Genomic DNA, 22,017 nt, shown 5'->3' on the forward strand with positions numbered 1-22,017 from the left:
ATTTAAATGAAAAATTTTTAGTTAAAACTCTGATAATATAATACCCTTACATTTCTTTATACAAGTTATCTTAATTGATCTACTAGAATAGAATATAATATAAATACAGAGTAAAATACATTCGAAATAATCAATAAGTATGTTTTGATTCATTTCTAAATGAAACTTCTATGAGAAGATGACAGTAATTTTAACCCATTGCCAGTAAAGTGAACAAAAGCAGGTCAGTAAAAATAATGAAAAAGAAAATACAAAAGTCAGCAAATATTACAGTGAAAGACGTGCTACATGATCAGTATGAACCATTGTTTTTTATTGATAAAATGTAATGCCCTTTCTATGAATCATGTGCAGAGGAAAAATAATTAGATGATTTTGAGATTGTGAAAGAGGTAAATAATATGAGTTTTAGTCAACAGGAATGGAAAGACAAAAATACCTCACAAATTTCAAGAAGGGAGAAATAATATTAAGAAAATAGTGTTCAAATAAGAACAGTAGCAGTATTTCTTATTATTTTGGGACTATGAAATAGTTTCTGTATCAAAGACCATACAACCCATGGTTCAGATGCTTCGATTTTATATGGAAAGAGATGAAACATATAAAGGAAGATGAAAACCTGGACCTGGGTGGAATGTCATGTTTGTTAAAAAGGGACCATATACAAACATAAGTATCTGTAATGCACTTCCATGTTGTAGAAACACAGAAAGGACAATGCCAACAAGAAACTATATAATTTCTGTGTTTTTCAGTGAAGAACTATAATTTTCACTGCATATAATGGAGCCAGAATTCATGTACATAAAAGTTTAACATGTTGGATACTAAATAGCTGCAATGTTAATAACCACAGCTTTAAGAAATTCTTTATTAAGTAATATTTCAATGAACAAGGGTCCTAAATATTCAAACATATACAATTATATAAACCAATATGTTATTGCCTAACATAGTAGATAGGGAATTCAAGCACTAAAGAGAAGAGAAAAGATTTATTTCATCTGGTATGAAGAAGTTTTCCAGCCAGAGGCATATTTTATTGTCTTTAGAAAAGATTTTTAGTCTGTTTGCGTCAATGTGTATCAATGGACACAAATTGATACAAGAGATGTTCCTACTTGATATAAGGAAAAATGTTTTCACTGTGCAGTCAGTCAAGAACTGAAACAGGTTGCCCAGAGATGTTGTGCAGACTCCAGACTTGGACTTTCAAAGCTCAGCTGAATAAATTTCTGAGCAACCTGGTCTGATCTCATAGTTGACCATGCTTTGAACAGGAGATATTAATAGCTTCCCCCTGCATTATTCTATGTGCTATAGTGTACACTAAATAACAAATAAGGTGATCTACAAACAACAAAAGAGAGCAACTTACAGATGACATCCATTTTTAATGTTTTCAATGACATAATGCTATTATTGAATAATATGTTTTTATTCCACAATATAAGGTTCTTTTTTAAAATATTCATGTGATTCCTAAATATTATTTTTCCATTTCCCTTGCCACTGCATGCGTTGACTTCTTTTATCCCCAATGCTTGAGTCAAAACTTCACTGATTTTTTCTGTTCTAAAAGCATTAGGCAACAGTGGAGTATATAGGTATTTAAATGGGAGCTTTACTATGACTGGAAATGCACCGTTTATAAATGTAGATTTATCAACTATTCCCCATGGTTATCTACTTCTGGTAAGTAACACATAGAATCATAGAATATCTCAAGTGGAAGGGATCCATAAGGATGACTGAGTCCAACTCCCTGCTCCTTGCAGGACTACCTAAAACTAAATCATGTGACTGAGAACATTGCCCAGAGGCTTCTTGAACTCTGACAGCCTTGGAGACTGATCATCCTCTCATGAAGAACCTTTTCCTAATAATATATAGCAACGTACATGGGAAAGGTATTGTCAACTAGCTCAAGCTCATAGTTAAGTCTTTAAATGTTTGGGGATTTTTTCTGTAGCTACATTTTCATTGGTAGTGGACAATCATAAACGTGCAATGTTATATCAGACTATGAGATATCAGTGCTCTGAAGTCTCTCCCACCTGAATAAGGTGTACAATCAAAACTTTAAACAGTCATCACAATGATAGGTTGTAACCGAAATTCCCTTGTTAACCTTGACGCTTCAGCTGAATATATCTAAACCATTAGGCAGCTGTGCAAAATTAAAAATAAAGTTTTTATCTGGAATTTTTTGTTTTATGAATTTCCTTTTCCAGTGTAGATACTGGCAGTTCAGGATCACCAAACATTTTTAATATCTTAACAGAATCACAAAAAGCCTCCACAAAACCTTTACACAAATAATTATTTTTTTTTTAATGAAGCAATGAATCACATGGCAACAACTGTGCCCAAAACAGAAATAACGAGTGAAAGCAGCATCTAATGTTTCTTTTATGTTGGTTGCATAAACCAACCAAAACAACAGAATACTTTTGAATCATTCTCACATTGAAAAATAATTGCACTGATTTTCCAAATGACACTTCCTGATGATTGAATGTTCTTCAGCCAACAGGAATTAAACTGACATTCCAGAGTAGTAAAGAATCATGATAATAGGCATGCTCACTGAAAACTAGGAAACTCCAGCTTTGGTTATTCACAGTTACGAGCAAATTAAGCAAACAAAAAAACCCAAGCTTTTATAACATGAGTTCATGAGAAATAGAAAAATGAAACAGTGGTTAGGTCTTTCACAATTTCAACTTCTTTTACATTCTCATGACTTAACTAATCGGTTGCTTTTGGGTAAAAGGAAAACAGGCCCTGGGCCCTATGAGTCCTAAGAATAATCAATAACCTGAGAAAGAAATCTGGAATGAATTTTACTACTGCACTGCTTTACTTTTATTAAGACCATAGGTTAAATTTTCACTGCAAATAGAAAAAAAGGTACCTTTCATAGCAGCTGAATCGTGATGGTTAATAGCAGAAAGGTGAACTCCTCCCCTGCCAGTCCCCATATTTTATAATTTTGTAACAAAACAGTACTGTATAAGACCATTGCACCTTCACACATTCGTGCTGTCTATGTGAAAGCTGTTTGGTCTCCCCCATACCTTGCAGAGAAAAATATGAATTTAATAATATGGAACCAACAACTTTGTTGGTTGAACTTGAAATAAGTTGAAATAACTTGAAATAAGTTATTTTCCCACATTTCCTGAAAAAGTCCAAGGAATGGGCAAGCTAGATGAGTTTGAACTACTAAAAAAAAAACAACATCAAACCAGTTAAAATCAAGCCTGTGCTCTAGTTTAAACAACTTTGCAAGGATACAGAAATTCCCTAAATCTCTTATTTTATGACTTCCCTATCTAATAAGGACCTGGGCCCTTGAGATAAGGAGCGTGGCTGTATAAAGATTCCATAAAAGTTCAGCCAGCTAACTCAGCAGTGTGCATTTCTGAAGTACCAAGCTTATAATAACATTCTTTAACCTGTTTATTAATGCCAGTAGGATCAGACACAGATTCTCCATGTGCTGTATAAATTTTGTGGTACCTTCAGCAGCTGTTTCCAATACTGCACAATAAGATTCTAGTATATGCTACAGCTTCTTGCTGATTATTTTTCATCCTTCAATATCTGTCCTTTCTTCCTCTACTAACAAACACTCAAAAAAATGCACATTACTAATTTCCGTTTCTAGGGTATAATTAAATATTAATAAATTTCATTATTTTATAAAGTCTGATGAGAAGAGAGGTTGTACCTGCTTGGGCTATGCAGAAGTCAAGTTCATCTTCCCCCTTCCTAAATGAGACATGCATGGCTAGCCTTCTACTTCATCAGAGGGAAGAGGGATACTTGCCACTACAAAAAAATATTTCGTTTTCCCCTCATGTGTCCACCTGAAAAATGAAAGAATGCCATCTGTATTAAAAACAATTAATTAATTCAAGTTATGACATTTTTCTGCCCAGGCCCCTAACAGTTTTACCTGAAGTCAGGAATTTGTATGAATGAGCATATCATATTAGAGATGATGTACCTCGTCTCCTAATATCACCGGATGTGAATAGTGGCACAGGCTCTGGCCCAAGTTCAGAGTGATGAACCTCTCATAACTTCTGTTGATATGAGAGGTTAAACTCCAGTGGAATAGTAGCCTCACTGTTTTTTACAATTGCTATATACCTATATGCACTTATTTGTTATATGTCATAGAAGAAGGCTCATTCTAATAATTCTAGATCATCTGAGGTCTAGAGAGGGTGAGAGAGGAACGGGAAAATAGGTGACTTTTCTTGCTAGAGTACTCCCCTGAAAGAACTCTAGGCTTCCTAAAAGAAGTTTGAAAAATCTGCAGAGCTAGACTGTCACCTGAGAGACCTCCACTGAAAAAATTGACCTCTTCTGTACGCTGCCTAAATTGCACTGCCAAAACATGAAAGAAAATCCATTCTGGACTATACATGCCAGAGCAGCTGAAGGTGTGCAGGAGTTACTATCATCACAGTAGTCAGGATACTACAGCTATAGTAGCAGAAAGCTGAGCCTCCTTTGTGGGTCCCTTGGCAACTCAGATCTCGGACCAAACGAGTAAGAGAGATCAGCTACTTCAGCAGCCATCAAGAACCAACAGGGCAATAACGGCTCATATAACACAAGCAGGATGTGAGGAACTGAATATCTCCGCTTACATACTTTGCCAACTCCATTGTACTCTAACTGAGATAATGTTGCTAAAGGAGAAGACTTACCAGAGCATTTTCACTGAATCCTTGCAGTCTGTGAATTGGGAGATGAAATCGGGTGTTCCCACACCAACACGACTCAAGAGCTCTAAAAATGTAATTTCTGTCCTTGGAGTTTCCAAACCTCTAACAGTGTGGAATACATTAGGTGGGATATCCACATGGCAAAGCAATGTACTGGCCACAATGGTACAGCTGCAGGAGTTTCAACCAACATGTGTTGCAGTAGTATTTGATATGAATGTGGAAGCAGACTTTAAAAACCTTTCATTAAATATTTCTACCTTTCTTTTTTCTTTTTTTTTTTTTTTGAATAATTTGCGAGAGAGTAATGTAATGCTTGAAAAAAAAAAATGTTCATGACATATAGTAAGTTAGGACCAACTCATTTTCTCTTTTTATGTTAAAAAGTCATTCTGATGCTCTGCTGTATTTTAGGCTAATGAATTGGTGTTGTAAACTTTTAAGTCTTTACCCATTCCAGGCATGGCAGAATTTATTGACAGCTATGGAATTATCCTCATTTCAATTTTTGTACACAGTTTGAAGGCAAAAGAACATAACCTTCTCTTTCACAAAAAGACATGTATTCTAACTGGCAGCAGGACGTGATTAAGAAGATCTCCCCAAGTAAGTCCCTCAATCCAGTTCACTAAGTAGCAACATGTTTGTTACCTGTGAGTTAAATTTCATTATGTTCTTTGTAGTTATTATATTTTCAGTTTGAGTAACTTCTACAGTTTCCTTTAGGCACACATTTTAAATGCAAAAAAGTTGTAAGATTTTTTTTCCCTGATATTAAGCTAAGGTTTTTATTTTCTTCATTTTAAAAATTTTCATAGCTGCATCAACATAGAAAAATAATACTACTCCTTTTTTGTCATTTGGCCAAACCCCATGTGCCGAGTTCTTTAAATTATTTGTTGTAAAAAACATTTTGACACCAGGCACTCAAGTTCCTAATGTTGAGAGTATCTGTAGGAAAACCTAAGAAAATAAACAACAGTAAGAGTGTGCACATCACTCCTACTGTATTTGTGGAATGAGCAGAAAAAAAAGTAAAGAAGAAAATCTGAGAGGAAGGAAAAACAACAAAGAGAATATGTAGGACAAAACAAAATTTGAAAGCATTTTGATCTCTAAATTTTGGGTTAAGTTGGTGTTTTCTCCATATATTTTAAAAGTAGCAGAGTAACCTATAGACTCATAGAATCATAGAATGGTTTGGGTTGGAAGGTGGGACCTTAAAGATCACCGAGTTCCAACCCCTCTGCCATGGGCAGGGACACCTCCCACCAGACCAGGTTGCTCAAAGCCCCATCCAGCCTGGTCTTGAACACTTCCAGGGATGGAGCATCCACAACTTCTCTCTGTCTCTTCTCTATACACATGAACTTCTTCATTTTGCAGGTCATCTTACCAGGCAATTGAAAACTGAGAAGAAAAAAAAATAAAAAGGTTATTATACCACTTTTCAACAAACAGTATTCTGTTGGGGTTGTTTCGATTCAGCCTGAAGAGATGACTTAATGTTGGTGGAAAATGCTGTCTTAAGCATCCCTGAGACTTGTCCTTTAATTATTCTCAAAACAATTCAGATATAATCTGCAAGGAGTGATTTAATTCCTGAATGCTGTCTTGCAAGTAATACGTTTCACCTCAGGTGCAGAAAAGCCACTTTTCTAGATGAAAAGTAAATGTGGTTTCCACAACTCAGTCTCTCGCATTTTTTCCCCACTCTAAGAACAGGTTTTTTAAGTGAACATGTATCCTCCAGGAAGAGGGTTAAACTTAAGTGAACTTATTTGAAGAAGCTCTTTCTTGCAGAATAGACTTTAAATGGATATTTAAAGAAAGAAAATACCAGTTAAACAGTTTTAATATTGTAAAAAGTAATGTTTAGTGACTGAGCAGACAAGAGGTTGTCTAATCAATGAGAATTTCCAAATAGATACTGCCCTTGTGAAAAGCTATTATAAAGGAGAAGCTATCCTATAAACTCCATTTTTATAGGTACAGCAGCAGAAAAAAAGGAGAGCAAGGATAATGTAAGTCCACTGCTGAACGAGGTGGCTGACCTTCAATGCCTTTGCCCTGTTTTTTACTAGCAATATCTAGTTTATCTAGCAATATCAAGTTTCCCAAGTCCCTATGCTGAGTAGCAAAATTAGGAGCAAGGAAGAACTATCAAAAATAGAGGAATGCCAAACTAGCTACTACTTAGGCAAAGGGGATATATATATGTCCAAAGGCCTCGACAGTATGTGCATAAGGCAAATGAGGGAGTGGATTAGTGTAATCAGCAGGTGGTAAAGGCTAGCTTCATCTAATACTGGCTTGCATTAGTAAAAGCATAGTCAGTAGATCAAGTGAAGTCGTTATTCCCTTCTGCTCAGCAATTGTGAGACTGACCCTAGAATACTGTATGCGGTTTTGGGCTTCAATGTAAAAAAGACTGACTTTGACAAAATTCGAACAAGTCCAGCAGAGCGCCATCAACGTTATGAATGTTGATACATTTCAGCATGTGATGTATGAGGAAAGATTGAAGGATCTGTATTTGTTTAGCTTTAAAAACAGAAAGCTGAATGGGGACATTATTATTTTCTTCATCTCCCGATTGGGTGATCATAGACAAGATGGACCCGAACTTTTCTCAGAGGTGCATATCAATGGAGCGAAAGGCAACTGGCACAAACTGCAACAAGGGAAATGAAGCTACGTAGAATTAAGTAGAAATTGTTCACAATGTGGTGAGAGTGTAGTTAAGCACTACAACAGGTTGCCCAGAAAGGCTGTGGAATTGCCATTCTCGGAGATATTCAGACCTCAACAAGACAAGATCCTGAGCAACTAGTTTGGATTTTAAAGTTGGCCTTCTCTGAGCAAGCAGTAGGACTAGATAACCTCTCAACTTAAATTATTCTGGGGTTCTATGAATTTAAAATATATGAACATACAGAACAAATCATATTTTTATAGGGTTTTTTTTGGGAAGCTTATATACTGAATGACTAATGCAGGTGTACCCATAGATACAGTTACCTAAAACATGCCCCACTTTTATAGTAGTGTCAAATTTAACCAAACAAGGCAAGGGCAGTACATGGGGATTAGCAAGTGTTTCTGGAGATTGAGGGGAATGAAATCAGGAAATGGCAGTCATGTACGGGTATTGTCACAACAGAGAGATGCAGGGATAGGGATTCGGAAAATAGGGACTAAGGAATATACAGCCACTGGAAAACTTTATATTCTTCCAGGCCCTGGGACTGCAAGTCATGATAATTCTGTTCCATATCATGTTCCTCTTATATCTGGGTCACTCAGGATGTGACAGTCCACTTTATCTATCTGCTGTTTTACTAGCTTAACTCAGAGATTTACCATAGGGGATTCCTATCACTGCAGTTCTCTTAAAGGCTTCACTGAATACCATGGAGCTGATGCCGTTTTAGTGCTGATGGCTGTGGTCCTTGGTGGTCCTTAGTTCCCAAAGTCAAGGTAATCGGTCTCATGAGGTCTTTGAAGTCATTACTGAAGTGAGCTTGTCTTCCTTTTTCTCCATCCTTCCTCTTCAGACTTGATGTTTTATGCTATCTTACCCCTTCCCCCACCTTGAAAAAAGAAGGTCTCTTCTTCTCCTGATATTACTTGCCTTGGGGTTTTTTTGTGTCTTGACAGTATTCTTCTACTGTATTCAGCCATACATCCTGCCTATTTTCTACACCTTATGCTAATCTTGTCCTTTGGCAACTTTCTGTTACTTGCATCATGTGCAACTGCACCCGCCTCTGCCCCATTGGTGGTAACACTGCACACATACTCACGTAAAATGCTCACATTGTACATGGCTACACTCTCACAGTGTTCTAAAATGCTTTTGTGCTACTGTTGGCTATACTGTTTTATTCCCCTTATAATTTGATTCAAGGAAAGCTTCTATTAATTATATCCTTATCAGGGCACTTGTAATTTATAAGTTTCTTAAGAGTCTTCTGGGAAGTTAATATAAGCTTGTATTCCAATGGAATATTTTCAGAGTCATATTTTTGTTTGTTTGTTTATGGTTATAAGCAGTGTCTTCCACTTTTAATGGTGTGTCTTGGTCCTTGGAGGATATTGAAGCCAAAAGACTCTGCCAATGTGTTTGTGTCATACAATGCTTAGTAATAATTCTATCATAATAATAGAATAATAAAGTTACATATTTGTTCCTATGTTTTAGGTTTTTGAAAATGAAACTCTTTCTCCAATGAGTCATTGTCCCAAAAGATATGTAATGTGTGAAGACTACTGAATATATCTCCATTACTCCAGAAAATAATTTTTAAATAAAGGAGTACCTCTAGCCTTGTACTTAGAAACTTTTCTAGACAGCTTCAAATCCTCCTGTTTCCTCTGAAAAAAAATTTCTTATTTATTTTAGTTAACAGATAGGGTCAGAACGTGTAACAGAAGCTCTATATTATGTTTTCTCATTACTGGTTTGCCACTGTCTGTCTTACAGGCTGTGTTAGCATCACTGTCTGGTTTTTACCTCACCTCCAGGCCTTTTAAATCCTTTTTTCACACTCAGTTCTTCTTTTCCTGCAGGCACCTCCATCCATCACAGCCAGTAATTGTCTTTGCCGTTTCCTCCTACTCATGTGTCCTCTTTTCCCACACTTTTTCAACAGACATGGTAGATGAGTTCTGCTTCTCTCAACTATTTTATCATCTGCAAATACAGGCATGAAGAATAATCTCAGCTGGATGCAACACTGCATTCTACCCTATTTTCACTAGTAAAACACAAGACCCGAAGAAATTTCTACAAACTTTCACATTGCATTTTCATTTTGTGTTTTCTTTGTTGTTGTTTTTTGTTTGTGTGTGTGTTTGTTATATCTAGTGTCTCTGTGCACCTGGATGGACAGGAGAGTTTTGCCAATTTGCTGAAAATGCATGTTTAATTTATCCAAATAGTTGTTCTGATGGAGCAACTTGCATCGATAAGAGCCAACTGAGAGAGCAACCTTTGTTTCAGTGTTTATGTCCTCATGATTTCACAGGTAAGGCATATACTAATAATGTAGAAGTTTGTAGTTTCATTTCCTTTTAAATATTCAAGTATTCAATGCTGAATTTTCAAAAATAAGGACCAGAGAAGTGTTTTTGGAGGGGTAATCATATCTCTTTGCTTTTTCTGCTCAGATGCCTACAAAATCTAAATCAAACTTACAGGTAACTTTTGGAGCTTCATCATGAAGGCTATAGTGAGAAAAGACCTAGAGTAGGCTTCAGCTTCAGTTTAAGAGACTAAGTGTTTGTCTACATTTAGAAGTTCTGCATGTGAGCTAGATGTCTGCTTTCTCATTATAGTCCCTGGAGATCTAATTAATGAAAGCAATGAAGCCCAGGGAGTTTATTAGTTTGTATAGCCTGTATTTGTTCAGATAACCTTAGTGATTTTTCTGACAGTTGAATCCTACCTCCTATTTTAATTTCTTAGTGGACCACCAACGATTTATGCAACTTTATTTGGGGTGGGAGTAATGGTTCACTTCACTTGACTTTAGAAGTCTAAAGTAATGTAAGACCTAGTTAAACAAGTCTTCAAGGCTCTGTGTATCATCAATGATTAAGTGTTTTCAGAGAGGTGTTAAGATCACTGTGTTAGATATCGGTCAGTGGTTGGAACACTTTCTTCAGGAGTGGTTACTAGAAAAATAGCCTAGATTAACCACTTTGGTTTTTCACTCCAGCCTTAGCCTTTAAATAGAAGCTTATTCAAGTTGGGTTCTACAATCCTTTACTAATCTTTGATTAGAGAGGGCACTGAAAGAGAAGCATGGAATGTGATTCAGTCCAGTTTTAGGTAACATTAAGGAAACAGATATTAGCTATATGTAGACCAATTTAAAGATAAATTCCAAAAAGATTAACAGAATTTTAAAAATAACCCGTTGAAAGGTAGAAATTTAATATTTATTACCTAAAAAATGAAAAGTAAATTTATCTAAAGAAATGCTATTAATACACAGAGGAAACGGACTTTAAATCTACTGACACTGGAAAAGAAATCCCAGACTATCAACCTCTCTTTTCACTTCCACCTTATCACCTGTACGATTCTCTTTTTTCAGTCTAATACTGGGTTATTTTTTATTGGTTTGACAACCAAAATTATGGATTTGTTAATAAAAGTAAAGTTTCACTGCAATACTTCAAGGCTTTTGAGATAATAGTGAGGTCTCATAATCATGAAACAGAAGTCTGACAGGTTATAGTAAACAGCAAGAAATGTATGCAGTTAATACAACTTAACCTTACTAAACACTGAGTTATGACTGAGTTCAAGTGGAACTGACTTCAGTGTTCAGGGACATCTTACTACAAGGTCAAGATTATTTCCTTTGTTAGATCTCATTGTAAGGGGGTTTTTACGTTGTAATAGATTAATTATTTTTTTTTTTTTTACTTCTTTCTATTTTTAAATAAGTTACTCCTTCACTCTTGTTCCATAGCATTTTCCATTTTCATCTGTTCACTGTTTCATTTATGTGTCTGGGAAGAGAGAGAGGGAAGAACAATGCAGTGGCAATTTTGGCATGTTTCCTTGACTCTGAATTAAATAGCATCTGCAACCAGAAAGGCTATTGCAGTTTCACATCTAATTGTTCTTAATTGTGTTTATAAATTATAAACACTACAGCTGTAGCCTTTGCATTAACATTTAAATCATATTTGGATTAAACTTATCTTAGAGAAAACGAAGTATGACATGATGTAACATTCTCAGCTGTGAAAAGCAGAACTTTGATTTTAAAAGTAATGAAAACATTTCATTTTGCTTTCATACTCTTTAATGAAGAAAGAGTGGAGAAGCCTACCCTATACACACAAATGGAATTTTAAACTACATTCTTATTTCTGTTTACATGTAAAACACATTTTGGATAACTGACAGAAAAATATCCATGTGATTGTTTTAAATGCTCAAAGGAGAGAATAAATAGGTTATAAAATATACGTTTTTTCTTGAATAGATTTCATGATTTCTGTGCTTTTGGTTACCTTCTACAGGTAATCCTTATTTTGCTTTTCCTTTTTCTCTTTTCTGAAAGTGGATAAAAACCTTTGTACCTACAACAGTGCAGGTAACAAGGCTTATGACATTGAAATGAAACAATCCATGTCAGCACTTTTTCAGGTTTTGCACAGTCGACCAATTGTCCTTGAAGAAGCTTCCTCTAATTAATTACTGTCTTTCCTTGTGTGTAGAGCAATCATATCGGCAGGAATTGATTGGGCATGTTAGACACTTCATTTAGTTGGCAGAAAAGTCCTTTAATTAAAATAATTTTACTGCTGCTAAAATGAACTGCAGCCCAAGAAAACTCACCAACTAGAATTTTAAGTTCTATTTCAATTGCATACATTTTCCTCATCTTCAAACCTTCTTTTTAGAAGGCTCACTAAGTTCACTCAAAGATTTATCCACAATTTATGTTTTCTCTTTCTCTCTGTTTTATTGAGCTGGGACAGGGCTGCTAATTTCTACAGGTACATGGGAAATGAATATAAACAGTTTTGGATGAAGCTTAATTAGGGCAAAAGGCAAATGGTTTATGCCAGGGCACGGGTCCTTAAAAAGATCTCTTATCTAACAAGATACCATGCTGAATTACATGAAAACACAATGGTTCCCCTCCATCTGGAGCATTCCACTCTACTAATTGAGATAAAAGGAGAGAGAAGTATGCAGTCCAAAAATAAAATTAATACGTTAAACCATGCTGGCATAATATTTAATTTGAAGCAGATAGACAAACTCTAGAACAACAAGTTAAGGCTAAAGTCTGAAGTTGTACCTTACCTGCGGGAACCCCAGGCAGACTGTGACCTACAGCAGTTTAAATCAACATTTTTTCTCAGTCTTGATTTCCACGAGAAATAATAAGACTACTGAAATTTTTATGCTGGATATACTTTTTTTTTTTCCTTTGGCATACAGCAATTTAATGAAAAGCCAAAAGACTGTGAAAATGTTCTACCTGATATTTCAAAGAGAAATATAATGTCAGTATTTCAGTTCTGACTGCTTTTAAAATGGAGGAAAATGTTCTCAATTCACAAGAATATTTATGAATATGTTCCTATTTCTTAGTATTTCAGTTTCTAGTTTAAGTCACTGTACAGTGAATATATTTGAATATATGAATAAGAAAGAATTTTGAAATAATTCTTGTCTATCAGAATAACTATATATTACATGGTTAACTTAAAGATGTTGTAGTTTGTTAAGAAACATATATAGCATCAATGGATTCCTAGGTCTATGGATTTATAAGTAAATAATTGGGAAAAGTTCACAACTGAAGGAGAAGCTTAAAAATGTGTCCTTAAACTTGACATATAAAATACTCTCGCTGGCTACATCTGCTCATGAACTCCAAAAATTACTTTCACTCACCTCTATCAAATTTAATTTTTTTTTAAAGAAAAGTACAAAACCCTTGACCTTTTACCTTCTGGGACTATTAGACCAGCACTCCAACCAGAGTGGTGCTATACATCACTGACTGAATATTTTAAAAGTAGCAAAGTTTGAGAGACATAGTGGGAGTGTTTCCTAATCACAACGTGTTCATATGAAATCTGACCTCAAAGTCAGGTGCATGCAAACCAAACTACTCACTTTGCCATTTTCTTCTCCTGCTTTCCAATTCCTACCAGCCTTCCATGGCTCATTTTATTAAGGCAAACAACTCCCAAATTTACTCTCGGGAAGTTTCCAGAATTCTGCTGATTTGCTTTAGCTTGTCTGTCTCTTCTGGCTTTACATCTATCAATGTCTATTCTTTCCTTGTTTACTCATTCAGGGTAAAACCTATAAGGAATCTAGATCCTTTCTCCATGAATAGTTTAATAAGTTTCTCATAGAGAACATCAGTACATTATTCATTCTCATTACCCAACATATAAATCTGCTGTAAGAGACAAAGGGAACTAGGAATTTGCAGCTTTCTTTAAGTATCCAGAGAGGCAGCTGGAGAGATAGTGTACACTCAAATAGCTGTATATCACCCCAAAAAAGCCATCAAATCATCAATGTGAAACAGGAGGGAACTATGACTTTTATGTAAATTCAGCCAAAAAGCCTTCAGAACAAGTTGTTTGAAGTGGTCTGAAAAGCTGATGATGTATAATAGCCACAGAGACATTTTTTCTGCTTCTCAGCTGAGCCTGCGTTGATTAGCTCAACAGAATACAGCATTTCAGATCTTACCTAGGTACAAAAATTGTCAACAGCAGTATAAAATCACCTATCACACTAATGGGTTTAAAACATGATAAGGTGTGTAGCGTAAATATAGCATGTTTAAAGATGGAAAATGCACTGGAGAGATGAACAACACTATCACGTAGACCTTAGACCTGCTGACAGTTTTCCTCATACAGCTGATCTTTGTAGCTCTATTTTATTTTTTTAAAGGGTCTTAGTCTTACACCTTTTAGGCCCTGAAGTCTTTCTATATGGTGGAAGCATTCAAGTTGAGACTTAGTGTTTCTGAAGAAATTGTCATGAATGAAACTACGTAGAAAACACAATTAAGCAAAATGGTTACCTGTTTTACCATGTTCAAGTAAACCAACTACAGTATCCTTGTACCAACCCGAACATCAACTATCCTCTTCAAAGTATGGTTGTCATGCTTAATCACTTATTGCTTACTTTTTCTCAGACACAATGTATCTCCACTGAAGATAGAATTATGCTTAAATATTAACTAAATCTTGAAGGCTTTGTCATGCTATTTCTCAAGCACTGTATTCAGTAGTTATTCCTTCTAAAAAAAACCCACCAAAAAGACCCCAAAAAACAACAAAAAAACCCCAAACCACACCCCCAAAAAAACCAAGACAAACCAAAAAAACCACCCAAACCTAATTCTGTTGAAATACTATAGAAAATACTACAAAGTGACAGCCTGAAGGCATAGTTTTATCTTTGTAATTGATATCTGTAACTGATGTATATTTTTCCTGTGACATAAGCAGTCTTTATAGGCACTGTAAGACCTATCCATGTTCCTTTTAACCTTTATTACATTGGAAACTTACATTCAGCAACAACTTCTATACTCTGATCTTCACTCTGGGGCTCGCTCTCTCTGAATAGCTCAGGCTTACTTTTTCTATTTCTGAAATACACTTGCTTTCATTTCTGTTTCTTAAGACATATCTCACTTTTAAAACATGTTCCTGTAAAATATTTATCCTTTTTACATCTGTTTTTATTATACCTTTCTCCTCACTATTTGCCACCAATTTAGTATAAACTCTGTGATAAAGTATGTGAATGAAGTTTTGTTTAATCTACTTTCCACGTCATTAATAACATTAAGTAACATTAAATAACATTAGAACTAACAGCAATCTTTGTGGCACCTCCCAAATTCAGGCTGCCATCCCAGTACACTGACATTCGTCTTTACGCCAGGTTTATAATCTATCTCATCCTGTTTTCAATCCAGAATTCATGTAGCTAAATAATTAGATCCAATTGCCAAAGAATTTGTATTAAACTTAAAACCACCATCTTTCTGGAACTCCAAGTGGGATATTTATGCCTCTTATTGCAAATTATTCTTCCTCTTGGCCAGTAGAAATCAGGGAATAGAGTGTGTTAGGAGCAGAAAGTTTGATTGTGCAACTACGGATGGCAGGCTTCATGACCACAACAGCCTGCTGTTGGCTGTATCATTATTCTACTATGGACACTGGGCAATACCTTGATTCTACACATTCTTTAGGCAACCTCAAGCAGCCTTTCATCACGAAGTATTCCTTACTGGGCTGTATGATCTCTGGTACCTTAAGAACAATCTGTACAATGCTGCACACGGACGTGTAGCCAAATATTTCAATACAGCTTCAATACAGTAAAATATTATTTCTAAACGAGAGTTAACTATATTTCACTTGGCTTGGTGAAGAAAGTATAGCATATAGAGAGAAATTAATAGAAAATGGATTCATTTGTATGAGAGAAGGCTCTATGAGGGTGATTCTGATACCAGAAGTAGACTAGAGCACAGAAGTTAAGGGGAGAGTGATAGATAGTATATGGGGGTAAAAAAGTATGAGTGTCTGGCATACTGTGAAATCAGCAGCAAATTCTGTCATCGTCTAGCACAGTTAGTCTGTAATCTTATGACATTCTTCTGAATAAGGGAGTACCATTATCCTTTTCTCATAGAGGGGGCATTGATATATAGAGAGATTAAAATCCTAATTAGCTTTGGGTAATTTTAGGCAGCCCCAGCTGCAGATTGAAAATGCCTAATGAATCCAGGAGCTAAAATTACTTGTATGCTAACATTAAAAAAAATTTATCTAGTCAAAAGATCTTTGACGGATAAGCCTGTGTTTGATCTGCTCCTACTGCAAGAAAGCTAGATGTAAGTTCCTGTTTGATGGGGTTTCAAATACAAAGTATAGCTGATCTCTCTGAGAACATAGCATGCTTTTATTACATTTTATCCTGACTTTTTGTGACAGGGTGTGGAGTAAGTGCACTGAAATATGCATATATGAATGAAAATGATCTATCAATATATTTATACTAGAAATGAAACAAACAAACCCCCTCCTAACTATTAAAAGTATCAGTCTTTCTGATTCCCAAATGTGAGGAAAAACTCTCAGCTAAGATGGAAGTTAATCAGCTTTTATATTGAATTTAAGTGATCAGTGAATTATATGTGATCAGGGCAGGGGGGGGAATGTATTCAATGAGGCATATGCAATTTTATTGTTGTTCTAGGAATGAAAGTCTGAATGTTTGGATGTTTGACATTCATCTTGTTAAAAGCTATTTTCCCTTTTAACCTGACCTGTGCTGGAACTGAATATTATTCAGTCTCTTAGGCATGCTTGAAGTTATTCAAGGAAATTTTTTTAAAGGGAGGGAAAGAGAGAGGGAAATGTTTGCATTGACATTGCAAGGTAAACAAAAATAAGAGTCAAGGCGAATGTTTTCTTGCTGATCTCAGCTGGATTGTTTCTTTTCTAAAGACCTTCATGTACAGGTTACCAGCCAGCCAACCATATGAAAACTCTCTTTCCATTTCCATGCTTAGCAAAGTAGATTCACTTCAATTTGAGAACAGTACTCTCATAGCATTTTATCTACCTTTGCAAATGCACAGTTGTTTATGCTTTCTTAAAAATAATGAAAAAAACTTAGTTTTTATGAATACTATTGATGTCCTCATTTCAACAATGTAAAAGTAAGTTGGGCAGTGCACCTTCTTAAATAGATTTACCCTATACGTGATTTGAGGTAGCTGAATATGTTCTGAATGTCTTATGAGAACTCAAATGTAAGTGAAAAAATATTAATATTCTTTTGAGATTTTTATGGTTTTTTATGGAGACAAAAAAATATAAAGCAGAGATAATTTTGGCAAATGGGAAAATGTAAAAAATGGCAAAATTATTATTTTTTTTTTAATTGGAAATGTGTATAATTTTTTATGACCTGTGATGGTTTTTATTGAGCTCCTCTGGGGGCTCATGCAAGCCATTCATTATTTTAAAAATCTGAAGGTTTGATGAAGTACCCTACCACACTATCTGGGCTCATAGCAAGGGTAGAGGAAGAATAATGACATCCAGAGCACATATCCGGCTGAAGAAGAGACACAGCTAGGAGAGTTACAGGTTTGAGATAGCTGTTGGTGCAGCTGTGAGCACACTGCTTTCCTGCAATACCCAATTCTTTGCTCTTCTTGTCAACACTGAAATTAATCCAATAAGTATCCATACAGAAATACCAGTGCTCTGTTACTAGTTGCTCTGATACTAGTTGCATCCTCGTCATCAGGCTCCGGTAGGTGGACACCTTCATGTCCCTTGGAGAGATTCTGTGCAATGGTTAGGGGATCCAGAGGGCAGAGGATGGTGGTGTTTATCCAGGCTGGGAAGGATGCTCATTCTGGAAGGTTCCCTCCCTCTGTGAGTAGCTCTGTGAGTCGTTGTTCTGGAATTCTTCTTATTTCACATAAGATGATTGACTGATTCCCTTCAGACAAGGAAGAACTTAAAAGAAAGTGAAAGGGGATAAAACTAGAGGAAATTTCTCTGTTCCAGACATGAGAAATGTTTCGCATATTCTTCTTATATCCTGTGGGGGTTTTTTATGAGCAAGATTTTTTTACTGAGACATATGAAGGGCCCTTTGGCAACAAAACAAACAAACGAACAACACCCCCACAAGAGAATAAGAGACTATTTGAAAGAGAGGTTTACAAAAGACTTTGCCAAGGGCTAAATCTTTAAGGCCAGATTTCCAGCTAAATCCAGGAGGCATCTAAAAGAAAGGACAGATAATCTATTAGGTGGTCAAAAGTCAAATTGTATGTTCCAGAATAATGAGTTCATTTAAAAGCCAAGGTTAATAAAATACATCTCAAACAAATTTAAAGACATTCTGTAAAAAGTACCTCAGCTAAAAGACCCTATGCTAAAACAACAGTTAGAAAGGAACTTTCAGGAAGGGCTATTCCTAAGAGTTCCTGACCGATTCATTTCATTTAAACCAGGAGAAGGTGAAATTTTAACTGCATGTTTAACATTTGAGAATCTGTGTCCATGTTTATAATTCATGCAGCAGTAGACAATGGGGCTAAGTTATAAGCTGGTTATGGCCAGTAGAAGTCTTTTTGATATTTTCAAAAAGTTTTAAATCTAGCTCCATGTGAGTAAGAAGATGCTAACTGGTACAATTTGAGAATTAGCACATTAATATTCACTTGAACTGAAAAATGTTTGTATTAATTTTGGATCTCAGTCTATGAAGCTGGGACAGTATTTAGTGAACATGTGAACATTTAGTGAACTTTGGCTACTCTCATTTGTTGGGACATGTGTGTCTCTATGTTAAAAAGCTTATGTTGCTTTGTAAGAGATAGCAAATAGCTTTCTGGAACACCGGTCTTCTATATGGTGACTAATGTCTTTAGGTGAAACCTAATCAGATTCAGTAAATGGTGAGTTCCAGTCTCAGAACTGTTTCCTCCAACCCCAGAAAATTCTTGTTTTTCAGGAGCTAATGGAAACTATTCCCTTTAGATATTAATTAGAAAAATTATGTCATTAGAAAATTATTAATATCACATTTTTCTTGGGTTTATCTTCTATAATCCCTTCCTCTCAGAAGAATAACTCTCCTTCACAGGAATTTTTGAAAAAACATCCTAAAATGGAGATAACAAGCAATTTTGGAAGTAAAGTAAGTGAGAAATTGTTATTAATCTGCACATTTTAACAAAAATAATATTCATAGATTATTTTCCAAATATCACTGTAGATAACTAAATATATTCTGAAGCCAGCTGCCATTTCAGATGGCTGTATCATTCATTCATTTTTATTTTTTTTTTATTAAATATTGAGATAGCTGTAGTGATAGTCAATGAATGAACTAATTATATATATATGATGTATCTTTAGCAATCTAAAAGTTAATAATTTAGTCTGAACAGGTTTTCTACATTCCATCAATAGGCTGTGGAGATTATCCAGTTGTAAGCATCCTCAACCCACCTATAGTAGAAATCTCCTGAACAGTGGGATGAATTATACATTCCTGTTTTTCAAATTTAGCTGTAGACAACTTTTTAATCAGAATACAATTATATTTTGTTCTAAGAGGACTGAAAAACTACTTATATTGATCATAAATAAAACTTCATTTTAATATTTATGATAACTGGTTTCTTAAAGACAGGTTTTTCATGTAGCCTATAACAGAAAACCAAGTCATTTAAATTTGGTTGTTCAACTGCCTGAGTTACAGTCAGGCAGATGCTTTTAACACCTACACGTGAAAATTGTCAGATCAAGTCTTTATTTCTGCTTTTTTTTTAAATTCTTTTCTCATTCACTGAAACTACTTTTCTTTGAAAAGCGCACAGATTAATTACTATACCTAGACTTCTCTAAGAATACATTTACTGCACAGTTCTACACAACTTCAAATGAAAATGAGGAAATATTCAGAATCTGTGAAAACCTATTTTCCAACTTCTAATGAGTCCAATAAAGATTATTAAAAGTGTATTTATTGTCTTTCAAAATAATTAAATGTAAAGTTCCTGGGAATGGAATCATTATAAACCATGACTTAAAAACTTATTTTGAAGTGCCTACAATGTAAACATCTGTACCAGGCTTGTCACTCTGTAATGGGAAATGCTTAGTGCAGATTATCTTTATAAATTCTTTATTAGCGTACTGGTTGTTACATAGTTTCTGCCAAAAAAAATGATTATATTAAATCGAGAGCAGAAGTGCAAAAATAGACCAAAGCAGATCACATAAAACTAAAAACATCTCTAGCAACTACAAGTTCAGCTAAAGTCCTAAGGAATGCAAATTCTGATTATAGAGCTTAAAATGTTTGGGTCAGTTAAAAATGAAACACTCTTATTAGAAGTGCTGACTTTTCTACACTGCAATATGGAAGGGAACTGCAAGTTATATTATTTACAAGGACTTTCAGAAGACTATTTGCTAAAATCAGACTTGCTAGTACATACATCTCTAGCTGACTCTGTTATCCTCAAAATCTTGGTTATGGGCAAGGGACAAGAACACCTTAATTAAACGTAAATTCGGGAATTTATTGGTAATGTAACTGAAATGTTAAAAATATGATAATTATTTGGCCAGATGTAATCGCTACAGGAAATGAATAAAAATACAATTTAAATTGTGACTCACAAAATTTTTAGTTTCTTCCCATTTTAATGACACTATACTTGCCCTTTTCCCTCCTCCTACAGGTCTTAAGGTCAGTAGTTTCATAGTGGTTGTGTTGGGGGCAGTGTTACAGAATCTATAGTCCTTCACTGGGAGGAACAGGTTGTTCATACTGGTGGTTTCTTCTTCAACTATCTAGGATCCACTTGGAGTCATTTCTGTATGTCTGCTAAAATGCTTTTACACTTTTTCTTCATTGGGTTGCAGTTCTATTTTGTGTTCAAAATTTACTTTTCATGGTGGCTCTAACTTATATGAAATACTGTATCTTTGTTCTTTTTGTTACCCTTAAGACCAGTTTTGTCCAGCTCCAAGTCTGCATTCTTTAACTCTCAACTGGTGAGTTGTTTATAGCCATGGGGTCTCCAATGCCAAACCTATGCCTCATCGTTTTTCATCCTGTGCCTGTGTTCCTCACATCACATCTTTTGTCTCCACTTCTCAAGGCCCTGTTATTGTACCAGCCCTATATTTATTTACAGCATTTCATTAGAGTTGTGAATCTCATTCTGTTTCAAATAACTACTTATTGCTACTATCTATAGAAACTATGGTCGTATCATACAAAGGTAAACAAAAGTAAAGCAAATTAGAAGGAAAAAATGCTGTCACAGTTAAACCAAGTAAAACATCACTACAGGAAAGACAAATCAAGCCTGATGAGCCTCAGTCCTGAGGCCTTGCAAATTCAGTGCAAAGCTTATGGCCTATTGCTAGCAGTGGCAGCATTGTATTGCAAGGTATTGTACTGAGTATACGCAGTAAAACCCCCCATGTTTCCTTTCAGAATTTGTATTGCATTTGCCACTTGTCCTTATTGTCCCAAAGTCAATTTAAATGATTGGTCATATGCCATTGACAGATGTGGAGTTAGAAAAGCTAAAGCTCAGCTGGAGATGAAACTATCAAGAATCGGGGAGGACAAGAAAGTTTTCTCTAAGTATATTGGTAGCAAAAGAAAAGGCAAGGAAAATAAGGGTCCTTTGCACAACAGGGCAATGGGTACAAGGCAAAATAAATTGCTTTTTATGCCTCAGTTTTGACAGGTGTCTTCCTTCCTAGTAGCAAAGTCTGGGAATGTAGCATTACCCACAGTAAAGGAAGATACTGTTAGGAGCATGTAAGTACGTCAGATACATACAGGTCCATGGGACCAGAAGAGACATACAAAAGGGTGCTGAGGAACCTGGCCAGTGCCATTGTGAAGTCATTATCATCTGTGAAGAGTCATGGTAAGCTGGTGAGATGCTTAACTGGAAAAATTTAAATGCCAACCTCATCTCAAGAACTGAAGTGTATTGAATTGCCAGAGTCTCTACCTTGGATGGGGCAATCCTGGTTATTTATACAAACTGGGCAATGAGAGGCTGGACAACAGCCCCAGGGAAAGAGATCTGGGAGTCTGGGTTGATGGCACATTGAGTATGAGTCAAAGTATGCCCTGGCAGCCAAAAGAGCCAACCATGTCCTGGGGTAC

General features: G+C 35.5%; 1 protein-coding gene across 1 annotated transcript in view; it reads left to right on the top strand.

Moving 5' to 3' along the window:
- EYS (eyes shut homolog) overlaps positions 1–22,017 on the top strand; it is an 895,325-nt gene that overhangs the window by 89,518 nt on the left and 783,790 nt on the right. Inside the window, exon 7 of the mRNA XM_074153627.1 lies at positions 9,619–9,778. Within this exon, the coding sequence (XP_074009728.1) occupies positions 9,619–9,778 (160 nt within the window). The remainder of the gene's footprint in view (positions 1–9,618; positions 9,779–22,017) is intronic.

Source organism: Numenius arquata, chromosome 9 (assembly GCF_964106895.1).
Source record: "Numenius arquata chromosome 9, bNumArq3.hap1.1, whole genome shotgun sequence".
In the NCBI taxonomy this organism is placed as follows: domain Eukaryota; kingdom Metazoa; phylum Chordata; class Aves; order Charadriiformes; family Scolopacidae; genus Numenius; species Numenius arquata.